The following is a 12299-nucleotide window of genomic DNA, read 5'->3' as shown; positions in this document are numbered from 1 at the left end:
ACACCCTGGGCCTCAGAAAACAGGCAGCGGCTCCTTGGAGTCCCCAGACCAGGTACCCAGCCATGGAGGATCTGAGCTTCTGTAAACAGTCTTGTGTTCAGGAGAAAATCATAAATTCCCAAAGAGGGAGGGCCTAGAGAAACCCCACTTGCAACAAGCAGAAACCACTGGAGGGCAAGGCTTGCCAAATAGCCATTCAGCAAGAAGGGAACAGAGATGTGCTTGTGGTCTGAGCCACAACCATAGCCCTTGGGGTGGGACCAGACAGCTTACGATGGGCTATAGCCAGGTAACAGAGGTGGCCGTGGTTCTGAGGCAAGCTGTGAACAGAGATCGCAAGCACCTTCTCAGACACAAATAATTCCTTGCCACAACAGCCTGGTAGGGGGCTTTGGCTACTAGTGAGCCACCTTGGGTGTGGGAAGTAGTGGATCACTGACCCCAGGGCCTCCTTGTGTCCAGAAGGGTCACTTCCCTCCCCACACAGTCTCTTAAGCACATGCACAGCACATACTTACGGCCCAGAAGGGATTTTGAGGGTGATGGGGGAGCAGATGGCAGCTCAGAGTCCAGAAAGTAGGGAAGCAGGGGAGTGCTAGATATTCCTGGATTTAGGCCATCAGGAAAGCCCACTCTGCCTCCAGCTATGCAGCCAGGCAGCTTAACCTGGGCCTGATGGGGCCTTCCTTCTCTGCCATGTTTCTGAGGTCAACCAGATGTCGCTGTGAACCAGTACCCAGGGCCACCCAGGAAGCAGCCACCCCAGGGTCCCATTGCCCACGGAAGCAGATAGACTGATTCCTATAGTCCCTCCTGGACACTATGCTGGCCCAGCAACCAAGTCTTCGTCTCTGGCTAGATGACCTACATCTCTCCTACCGCTATCTTAACAGCTGCCTTCTTGCTGTGTCCTTGGAGGAGGATGGGGGAGGGAAGTGGCTGCTGGCCATGCTATCTATTCCCTGTGTAGGAATCACGGGTTTGGGAAGGCTCCTCTCCAGGGCTAGACTCTGGGCCCTCTGCCTGCAAACTTCCACCTCTGGCTCACTCTAGTCCAGGATGGCACACTGGGCTCTCCCTCACCTCCATCTTTATATTGCATTCATTCCAACTAGGAATACAAGATATGAGAAGGAAAATGGTCTCAGGGCTGAATTCTGGAGGTGGACTAAAAAAAAAAACCTAGCTGCCCTCTGTCTGCCTGCTAGAATCCAGTCCATCATGCCTGCTACAGGCCCTATTCCTTCCCAGGCAGTAGGAGACTCCAAGGACACAGGTCTCAGGCCCAGGCAGGAGGTATGGGGAGCAGTGCCGGTGGAACAAGGGAGTGAGTTCAGACAGGGGGGACTCATTTGCCCAGATCATCCAGCAAATGACAGAGCAGTCCCTTCCATGCCACAGGAAAGATGAGTTCTACCAAGAAGGAGGCATAGTTGTGTTCTCTTCTGCTTTTTATCAGGGGGCAGGGGGGGGTGAGAAGCTCTTGGGGGAAGACATAGTTGCCTTTTCTTCTGGATTTGCTCTGTATGACCTAGATATGGCTACTTTGTCTGTGTCATGGGGCTGTGCTTAGGGAACAGGAAGGTCTTTGGGCTGGCTGCCTGGGGGGCACATAGTGGGTGTGGTGGAAAGATGAGAAACTCTTCTCAAGAGAGCACCAAGGCAAAGACAGAAATTCCCATGTGAGGATTCCTTTCCTAAAAAGTTATACTTTTTTGCTGTTTTGGGTTTGCCTGTGTGTGTGTGTGTGTGTGTGTGTGTGCGCGCGCGTGCATGCGTGCGTGCGTGCGTGTGTGTGTGTGTGTGTGTGTGTGTGTGTGTGTGTGTGTGTGTAGGTAGGCAGGGAAGGGGAAGATGAGTTCTTACTATATATCCCAGATTGGCCTTGAGCTCATGATTCCCCTGCCTCAGACTGGTAAGTGGAGGATTATAGGCCTCTGCCACTACCTCCAACTTTTAACTTTTTGTTGTTGTTGATCATGGGGCTTGATCCGGGCCTGGGCACGTTGTTCCTGAGCTTTTTTGCTTAAAGCTAACACTCTACCACTTTTAGCCATAGCTCTACTTATGGTTTTCTGGTGGTTAATTGGAGATAGGAGTCTCATGGATTTTCCTGCCTAGATTAGCTTCAAACCATAATCCTTAGAGCTCAGCCTCCTGAGTAGCTAGGATTACAGGTAAGAACCACAGACACCTGGCATTGTCATTTCTAATTTTTTAATTTTTGATAGTGCTGGGGGCATTGAGTTATTTTCCCAGCCCTACTTTCTTTTTTGTAGTATCAGTGCTTGAACTCAGACTTTCATGTTCTTGCTCAGCTCTTCTGCTCATGGCAGCACTCTATCACTAAGCCATATCTCCAGTTCTGGCACTTTTGCTGTTTAATCCAGTCCTTCAAAAATCACCCTCCTGGGTAATTAGGATTACAAACCTGAACTTATTTTATTTATTGTTATTATTATTATAAGTACAAAATACTTATACATTATCAGAAGCAGTAAGTTCTGGTCCAGAATTACCAATAACTGGGTAAGTCTGATGACCTCCCTGAGCTTCAACTTCCCTATCAGGAAGATACCATTAATACTGTCTCAGCACTATCCTGCTTCCCAGGCATGCTGTAAGAGGCACAAACTGGAAAAGGTCACACTAGTTGTAACTGGATGATGGCTAGAAACTGAAATAGTCTCTTTAGAGTGTCAGAGATAAAGTCTCCGTGATACCTAAGGGCCAGTGGCCAAACCCCTTCCCTTCCCTCCCCCCACCACCTTCCAGTCCTGGGGCTTGAACTCAGAGCCTGAGCTCTCTTGGGCTTTCTCAAGGCTAGCACTCTACCACTTGAGCCACAGCACCACTTCTTGCTTTTTCTATGTATGTGGTACCACGGAATTGAACCCAGGTCTTTGTGCATGCTAGGTAAGCACTCTACCACTAAGGCCAAACTCCCAGCCCCTAATAAGACCACTTCTATGAATCCTACCCTGCCAGTCCCAGGAGGCTTTGAGGGGTTTGTTTGTTTTGCTATGATCTACAAGGTAGTATGTGAAGGCAGTTAGAGGCCCTAGGAATGGTGAAGACTTCTTCCCCTGAAGACATTCAAGAGGTCTGGTACTACTCTGGGTTTTGTGTGCTAGGCCTGGCACTTCTACTCTGTGGACTCCTGTGCTGGGCCCCATCAGATACAGAGGTCAGGGGGAAAGCCGTAGTGAGGGGCTCACTGTGAGGACTGAGCAGGCTTCCCTGAAGGTCCTTGGCTCTTTTGGAACTACTCTAGCTTAAAGTCACATAAGACAGCTTGTGAGAAAGGAACCAGAATCCCAGGGCTGGTAATTAAATACCTGTGAGACAGAGGAGTGGGGGTCCAGCTAATGCTTATGGGCATTAGCTACACAGGAGGAAGCCAGCATCTGCTAGTGGGGACTAGGAGAGGGAGACAGCTGGGATGCCTAGAAAAGAAAGGAGGCACAACACACCCACGTGTCACATACATTGTTATTGTGACTGGGATGTCTGAATACCTGCCTCCTCCTTTCTCTGTGTCAGACTCTGCAGACAGGCACCAGGGGCTCAGTCCTGAGGCAAGCAACTTGAGCTTTTGGAAGTTTTCCTCTGTGAAGTGCAGACTCCAGACTTCAACTCCAGTGCGCTAGGAACTTTTTCTTATGAATATGGACATGATTACTTTAAATGATCCCCCCCCCACACACACATGGTATATAGAGGTGGGCAGGCTGCATCTGATCAGGGGTAGTGACAAGGCTAATGTCCCCATAGTGGAGCACAGAGCTCTATATTTTGGGAAACCTTTGTCTGCTCTTCACCCCAAGAATACTTTGCTCCATGATTCAGAGGGGACTAGAAGGGTAGCCATGGCAGGTATGTGTGTGTGTGTGTGTGTGTGTGTGTGTGTGTGTGTGTGTGTGTGTGTGTGTGTGGCAGTGGTGGAAGGGGGCACACACACTGTCTAGCCTTTAGTCCTCAACTCAGGAGCTGAGTACCCTATGTTCTGAGAAGAGGTCCCTGCTGACACTTGGATCCAGTCTAGTCTCCAGGGTCTCAGTTTTACCCTCTATAGACGCAGGCTAAAGAGGAGTCTTCAGGGTGAACAGTAAGCAGACTGGGGGCCAGGAAGTAGTCAGAGTCATGTAACTACAGACGGTGGGCGGGGGGGGGGGCAGTGGGATGCTACTTCCTGGGTTCACTTACATCAAGGACACATCACCAGGTCCTTAGCTTGTCTTTCTGTATAGCACAGCAGCCTTTTCAGCAGAGGCTGGAAAAAGGTGGTCTTGTGTGGAAGGACTACCTAGACAAGAGTGTACTTCCCTGGACCCACTCTTCAGGCCAGAATCTGGAGCCTGTGAAACTTCTGCTGGGCACCATCCTGCCCATCAGAATGGAGAGCATAAGGGAAGCTTCTGGGCTTTAGAGGTGGACCTGTGTAAATCTAGCAATACTGGCTAAATCTCATCTCCTCTTTGAGCCTGTGCTGCATCATCTTTAAATGGTAATTAAAACCCAGGAGTTTGACCTAGTGGTAGAGTGCTTGCCTAGCACGCATGAAGACCCAGGTTTCATTCCTTGGTACCTCATACACAGAAAAAGCTGAAGTGGTGCTGTGGCTCAACTGGTAGAGCTCTAGGCTTGAGAAAGCCCAAGGAGAGTGCTCAGGCCCTGAGTTCAAGGCCCAGGACTGGTTAAAAAAAAAAAAGTAAATGGGAATTTAAAAAAAAAAAAGCCCTCATGTTGTGAGCAGCAAAGCTTAAAAAACAGCAAATTGCCCAACCTGCTCCCAGGCATGAGGACCAGCTAATAATTTAATATCAATTGCTAGTAAACCCTAGGGGGAGACAAAGTTCTGTGTCCAACACAAGGCTGGCAGAGTGAAGGATCTGAGACTGAGGGGAGCTCAAGGGCTGAAGCACAGGTTCAGGAGGGGTACTGTGCCGGGTCTCCAGAGACTGGATGGCCTGGATATGCAGGGAGGTGTCGTCGGCCTCTCAGAGCTGGGGTCTGCTGGGGTCTCCAGGCCTCAATTCACACCTCATGTCCTCTCCCAGCTCCAGGTCCTGGAACACTGTGTGGGTCTGGGGGCATGCCCATGTCTTTCTCCTTAGGACTAGGAAAACATTTGCTACGTTCCACCCAGAGGGGTACCTGCTCTATCAAGTCACGAGGGTTCTCACTCTTCTCCTTCCTCTCCCCATGGAGGTCCCTCCCTGGCTTCACCTCCTGCCAGCATTTCCCCATGGAGGAAGGCTGTCAACTCAGCTGTCTGCAGGTAACTGGGCAGAAAGAATCCCAGCAGCTTTGGCCCAGTTGCAGCTCTGACTCCTAGCAGGCCTCAGAAAATAGGAGCTCTCAGAGGGGACTGAGACCCAGTAGGGCCCTGGAAGGCTAATGGAAGATGTTTGGCAAACACTCCTATGGCCTTCTGGGACTAGCCCATGGGCACAGACCTGGGCTGGGAATGAAGAAAAGCTTGGGGCCCTCTGGCACAGCCAGGAGGAAAGGAACACGAGGCTAAAGAGTCTCTGTTCCTTCTAGAGCCCCAGGCTACTAAGTTGGTCATTGAAGCCAACCAGTTCCATTAGACTTATTTCTTCCCTAGCTCCTCCTCAGACTGTTTTTTGCTACCACCAGACCATGCTGAGGCTGAGTGATTTGGGACCATTCCACAAAAACTCACTGATCCTTTGGCTAAGACCAGTACCTCCTGCAAGAGCCTTGAGAAAGATGTGTAAGTAGTTGGGGGAGGAGCAGAAGCAGTGGATCCAACGTAGCTTGGAAAGGGTAAGAGTAAGAGGCTTCACAGCCAGGTGCCCAGGGTACTCAGTGAAAGTAAGATTCCTCCCTACTGCCTCCCGTTCACCAAGCACAGGATCTCAGTCCTCACATCTCTAAGCAGGGATTATTGCCACCCAATGCTATTAGGCTGACTAACAACCTAATAGGGGGGGATGGAACCAGGTATGTCTGATACAAGGCTGTACTGAATTGAGGTTTCAACTTTGGTCCTTAAATCATTGATTTTGAGTCCTGTGTCTCAGCCTTGGAGGAGGGTGTGGCTGGGAAGGCTTCCTACAGGAGGTAACACCAAATCTTCTAAGATAACAAAATGAACAAAGCCTGTAAGGAGGAAGGAAAGAGATCCCTGTCCCTTACCGGTCCTATGACAAGATTCTTCATGTATGTAACCAAGGGTTGGGTGGGCACGTGAGAAGGCACAGGCTCTATGGTTGTGGGTTTCACTTAAAACTCGGAACTTAGCCAGTTCCTCTATGTTGTAAACCTTCATAAGCTGGGAATGATTAAGGTTCTCACAGAGTTGTCCCATTTGACAGACAGAAGAGTCCTGTGAGTCCTTGGCAATGTGCCTGGCCAGTAGCAAGTGCTCAGTGCTATCCAGTGTGTGGTTATTACTCTGGGAGTAAAAGCCTGGCCAGAGACCAGAATCCTACGTCTATCCCCAGACACACACCAGGAGCAACAGGAAAACAAGGCCTAGGGGCCAGCAGGTCTACGTGCCCCGCCAGGAATCCCACCAGACTTCCCCTTTTTGGGCCTGACCCTCCGGCTTTCAGCCCTTTCCTTCACTTTGAAGGTCTTCTGAGCTGGAAATTGAAGCCCTAAGAGCTCTTCCCTTCTCCATCCTGCCAGCTCTGTCTCCAAAGGACCCTCACTGTGGCTAAGGAGCAAGACTTAGAAGACCTCAGTTAAGAGTTCTAGATCTAACCCATGGGAGAGTCATGTTACCTTTCCAGCCGCATTTGCCCTCTATATTGTGGAGAGCTGGCCATCTTCTTCTAAATGGTAAGTACTGAGGGAATACTATTAGCCATCAACTTTCAAGGGGCTAGCTCAGCTGCCCCCTCCTCCAGGAAGCCTTGCTTGGCTTCCTCAACACAAAAAGCCTGCCAGGCAGTCAGCTTCCTGATCACTCAGGGGCTGTGCTTCAACCCCATCAGGAGCTTGAACTTGGTTTGCCTCACACAGACATTACTTACAAATTCTATCTCCCAACTTGTCACCCAGAGGTAGAGAGGTCAGGCCCTCTAGTGGATAGAGCATGCACCAAAGAAGGTGGCAATGGTAGGTGGGGGCTGCTCAGAGAGGAGCCAGCAGCCTGGAAGACAGAACAGGGATGCTCACTCTGGATAGGTGGCCCAGAATGGGGAGCCTTAACGGCAAAGGAGGTTTATTAAGACCTTAGTGAGCCAAGGGGCTGGTGAGTGACGCCTATAATCCTAGCTCCTCAGAAGGCTAGGATCTGAAGATTGAGGTACAAAGCCAGCCCGGGCAGACAAATCCTCCAGACCAATAAATGTGGCTCAACACTAAGTGGTAGAGCACCAGTTGTGATGGAAAAGGCCAAGCAAGAGCACCTTGAGTTCAAGCCCCAGGACAAATATAAATAAATAAGTAAATACCTTAGCAGTGGGCATTCTCTCCTCCTCCTCTCTTCTCTCACCTTTCCTGGGAGAAGCCTTCCTTCATTTACAATGTAAGGGGACAACTATCCTGTGTAACAGGTAAGGATTGAGGCTCAGTCTGACTTTACTGATCCACTGGGTGTTGCCATCACCCTGCCTAACCCATGCCCTTTCCACTGACAGCTAGTGACACAGGCACTAACTATGCCTGTTATGACTCCACTCCACCTGGCGCCATCCAAAACTCACTCCATAACTAATCTATCTTGCTAAAGCTCCACACACAGATGAAAAGCAACGGGCCTAATATTTAGCATATAATTTTCCAGTTTCTAGATCCTTCCACAGCGCATGACAGCAGTCAGTGCCCTAAGCTAGGATGCGGGCAGAGATGCTGATCAAGTTCTGTAAATCTGGACTGTGTCTTCTTAGGCAAATGACTCAACCTCTCTAGGCCTGTGTCCTTATCTATAAAGCAGGATGACAAGAAAAGCTTTCTGTTTGAATTCACAGTTACTTTCTCAGACTGATGTTATAATGAGCTAAGGAGAGGGTGGGGATGCAGCTCAGTGATCAACGATTGCCTAGCCTGTGCCAGGGTCTAGGTTTAATCCCCACCCTGCATCATAGAACACAACAACAACAACATCAGGCAAGGGGATTAAAGTGAAGTCACCCCAGGAACTCTGTTTGTTGCCCCACCACACTTCAACATCATCCTCTAAGGATACCACAATAACTTTCAGACATATTATCCAACCACAGCTATTTCATAACTTCAGAAGAACTAGGACATGGTTAGGGTGGTGATTAGCTAAGGACTCTGGGAACAGATGCTGAAGTTCGGGCTCATACTTAGCCATTCAGTCACCTGGCACAAGTAACAAACCCTGGGTCTCTGATCTGTATATGAGGGAAAAGCAGAGGAGTTTATACGTGGTAACTATTAGCCCCATGTTCTGCAGTTAGGGGGCAGCACATGTCTCATTACTTCCAATGATACTTCTAGAATTATTCCTCAAGACAGTCCTATGAGGCCATCCAGGCACCAAGTATCAGCCCAAGTGGCCGGGTGAGTTGGGGAAACTGAGGCAAGTGGTAACAATGTGTCCAAGTCACAGGACCCACTCTAGGTTAAGTCTAAGTGAACTGCAAGGCTGGAGGGGAAAAAAAATAAAAATCAAAACCTCAGGGACTCACCATTCCAGGCAGGCTGGGTGGGTGAACCTCTACCCAAGGCGCCCCTCCTCCTTCCTTGCTGGTGGTTTGGCCTGACACCGCGTGCCCGGTGCCAGCACAGTGCTGGCCCGGGTACTGATAAATGAGTAGTGCTTGGGTCTCTATTTCTGGAAGAGACACTGTTTTGTTTGTTTTATTTTTCCTGTTCCTGGAATTACCTTCCTTCCATGCGGGGCCTGCCTGCCCTCTCCTTCAGCACCCACAGAGTCCTGCAATCCGACGCGCAGGAGGAGGAACTTAAAAATCAGTTGTGTCTGGCTTGTACAAACAGCACGCTGAGCAAAGGCGGCGGCGACAGAGGGTTCATACTCCGCCTCCGGCTCCTAGAGCCCCTTCCAGCTCCTTCCTGGAGGCCCCATGACGCACACGGTTCAAAAAGGTCTTTGCTGTGACTCGACAGAAAAGCAGCGGGAGGCGGCGCCCAGCCTGCACCTTCCCTCCGAGGACGCGCGCCGGGGATGCGGCCCCGGGCGGGGCCCTGCAGCCCGGGCCGAGGGATGCCGCACACCCGCCCGCTCCCACGATTGGTGGCTCCGGCCACGGAGGCCTGTGGGGTGGTCCCTGCCCAGCCAATCAGGGGACCGGGGGAGCCCATTCATTCACAAAAACACGAGCAGGAAAAGGAGCGCCGCGCGGCCCTGAGAGGCGTGGAACTTTTGAGACACGCGCCCGGCCCGTGGGGCGCCCGGCCCGGGAGGACGGGGTCGCCGGTGGGTGGCCGCGTGCAGGGGGCAGCGCCGTCCCTGCCCACAGTTCCCGAGCCCCCGGAGCCCAGCGCGCCCCGGGGCACATCGGCCTGGGCTCCACCCCAGGCTCCACTAGGACACGCCTGCCAAGCCCGGCGCCCGCCAGAGGAAAAGAGGCGCGGCTGTGAGCAGGTGGAGGAGGCGGCGGCCACGAGGAAACGGAGCGGGCGCTCCCCTCGCCCCACTGTTCCGTCCCCGCCCCGGGGTGAGCGCCCCCGGGGTTGGCTACTCACGGCAGTCGTCCTCGTCACTGTTGTCCGAGCAGTCGTCGTCCTCGTCGCATCTCCACACCGAGGGGATGCAGCGCCCGTTCCGACACCGGAACTGATTCACTTCGCACTCCTTGGCCGGTCCTGCGGGAGTGGGGGGGGGGGTCGTGAGGTGGGTCAGCAGGTTCGAGGCCCGCTCTCCACCACGCAGCCCCAGACACCAGGGATCCGCCGTGGCGAAGGAAAAGGGATGATACTAGAGACGGTGGGGGGGGGGCGCTTCGGACACCCCGGATCTGGGAGGAGGGGTGGGGGCTCTCGGCGACACGGCCAGGAAAGCTCCTATTGAAAGAGTGAGCGGCACACGACTTGGATACGCCTCCCATCATTCAGACACACTTCGGCCAGACACATGGCCCGCAGTCATAGATCCGCGCGGACACAGCCCGCGGGGAGTTCCGGTCCACGCGCGACGCGCGCGCGGGGCGCCAGGCTCGCCCCCTCCCCTCCACCGGCCGCCCCGCCGCCCCTCGCCGGGGTGCTCGGAAACGCATTGTCAGGAGGGGAGGCGGCGAGGCTGCGCTCCGCACCGCGGCGGCGCGCGCTGCTCGGCCCCCCCCGGGCTGTGAGACCCCGAACAACCACCGCCGCCGCCGCCGCCTCCCGCGAAGTTCACGGCCGCTCCGGGCCCCCGCGCCCATCCTCCAAGAGCCGGTGCCCGCAGGGCCAAGCTCTCCGCGCCGGGAGCCGCGGGCGGAGGAGCCAGGGCAAATCCAGGCACAGCCGGGGCCAGAAACGCGCCTTCCTCCCGGGAACCTCGCGGCCACCCACCGCCCGCCCCGACCTCCAGGCCGCGCTTTGTTGGCGGTGCAGAGCCGGGCCCGGGACTCGCTGAACGCACCTTGGCCGCCAGGCAGCGGATCCGCCGCCGCCGCCGCCGCCGCCGCGAGATGCTGGAGCAGCAGCAGCATCGCCAGCGGCCGGAGCGCGCCCCGTTCCGGGCGGCCCATGGCGGGCCCGGGGCACCGGCCGCCGCGCCCCCTGCACCGCTTCCGAACCTCAGCCCGCTGAGTCCTCGCCGCGGCGCCGGGGCTGCCGCTGCCCCCGCCGCCGCCGCCGCCGCCGCTGCCTCCCGCCCCGGCTCCTCGGCTGCATTTCAAGCAGGTTCGGTGACGCTCGGCGGCGGGGCGGGCTCAGGCTGGGCGCGCGGCCCCGGCCCTGGGCTGCCGCCGCCGGCGCGCGCGCTCCCTCCCGCCGCAGCCTCCGCCCCGCGCTCCGCCCGCCCGCCGCCGCCTCCGCCTCCTCTGTGCCCCCGCCCTACGCCGGCGCTCCGCGGTCTCCGCGGGGAAGCAGGGCGCTGCAGACCGGGGATGAGCCGGGCGAGGCCCCCGTGCCCCTGAAATGAGCAGGTCCGGGGAAGGCAGCCTGGGCCTGGGGAGGAGGTGACAAGCTGATCGGGAGAGGGGCGCACCAAATAAAATGCCAGCCACAGGCCTGTGCGGTGTGCGGGGCTGGCGAGCCGCGGAGGGCCCCGGGGATGGGGCCCCCGAGCTGTTCTGAGGAGAAGCCGGGGTTCTGGGCAGGACCTCTGCGCCGGCCCTCCCTGCTCTCAGTGCCCATATGCCTCTTTGTGTTACACACTCGTGTGATCGCCGGCGAGGGTGTGGGGCAGATGGCTTGTTCACCCACCTTTAGTCTTCTCCACTGGCCCAGGCAGAGGAGCAATGGGGGGGGGGCACAGGATGATGAGATGATCTGTCCTGTGATAGAGAAAAGGCCAGAAACTGTGCGGGGGGGGGGGGGTGTCTCCACGACGAGGGCCACAGGCTCTGTTTGCCCCACTGGCCCTGGCACAAAGAAGGGATGGCTTGTGGTGAGCAGAGCATGTGACTATACCTCAGCCACCTGATCATGAGTCTGGCCTGATGGCACGACCTTCTTTACAGAATGGGGTTTCTGGGCACTGTCCACCAGCCAGGATCCGCTTGCAAGTGCAAGCCCATCATTAGGTTTCTCCCCTCCTCCCCCCACCTCCGTTTCCCTTTCTCTCTCAGACTGAAAGTTATGAACCCTACGCCTGGAAACCACCCTATGGCAGCAGACTCCAAAGTCCCATGGCCCCCCTCAAAGGACCACCAGTGGCCATGACTGTGGCCCCTCCACAAGGAAAGGACATCAGGAGACACCTAGTAGTCCTTCTGGCATCCCTGGTCATCCAGTCACTTAAAAGGAATATCCAGGTCCTGATTTTATCCTTGAGGTACTGAGCTAGGGCCAGCCCCAGAGAAATCCTTGGCTGGTAGAGAGAGATCATTAAAAATGAAACTGTGGAAGTAGGGCGGGGTGGCTCATGCCTGTAATCCTAGCTACTCAGAAGGCTGAGATCTGATGATCGTGGTTCAAAGCCAGCCCAGGCACTAAAGAATATAAGACTCTTATCTCCAGTTAATCACTAGAAAACCGAAAGTAGGGCTGTGGCTCAAGGGGGGTAGGGCAGTAGTAGCCTTGAGCTGAAGGTCCAGGGAAAATGCCCAGGCCCAGAGGTAGGGTGGTAGTCTTGAACTGAAGAGCTCAAGGACAGCACCGGGCCTAGAATTCAAGCCACATGACCCACCAAAAAAAAAAAAAAGAAACCGCAGTAAAGATTTATGGGGCACCTGTTGTATGTCAGA

At 54.6% G+C, this 12299-nt stretch overlaps 1 protein-coding gene across 9 annotated transcripts in view; it reads right to left on the bottom strand.

Annotated features, from left to right (window-relative positions):
- Positions 1 to 10694, bottom strand: part of Lrp8 (LDL receptor related protein 8) — a 72065-nt gene extending 61371 nt beyond the window's left edge. For 3 of the 9 annotated variants that reach the window (XM_090334803.1, XM_090334800.1, XM_090334802.1), the window contains exons 1-2: positions 10529 to 10694; positions 9652 to 9771 (exon numbers count right to left, since the gene is read on the bottom strand). In XM_090334803.1, coding sequence (XP_090190929.1) covers positions 9652 to 9771; positions 10529 to 10637 — 229 coding nt within the window. In that variant the 5' untranslated portion in view covers positions 10638 to 10694. The remainder of the gene's footprint in view (positions 1 to 9651; positions 9772 to 10528) is intronic. The other 6 variants (XM_090334806.1, XM_090334807.1, XM_090334804.1 and 3 more) reach the window with 5 other exon arrangements.
- Between the last annotated feature and the right edge of the window lie 1605 nt (positions 10695 to 12299).

The sequence above is a fragment of the Megascapheus bottae genome, chromosome 6 (genome assembly GCF_031878675.1).
Source record: "Megascapheus bottae isolate mThoBot1 chromosome 6, mThoBot2.hap1, whole genome shotgun sequence".
NCBI lineage: Eukaryota > Metazoa > Chordata > Mammalia > Rodentia > Geomyidae > Megascapheus > Megascapheus bottae.
The sequence above is the reverse complement of the archived record's forward strand: the minus strand, read 5'-3'. Positions and strand labels throughout refer to the sequence as shown.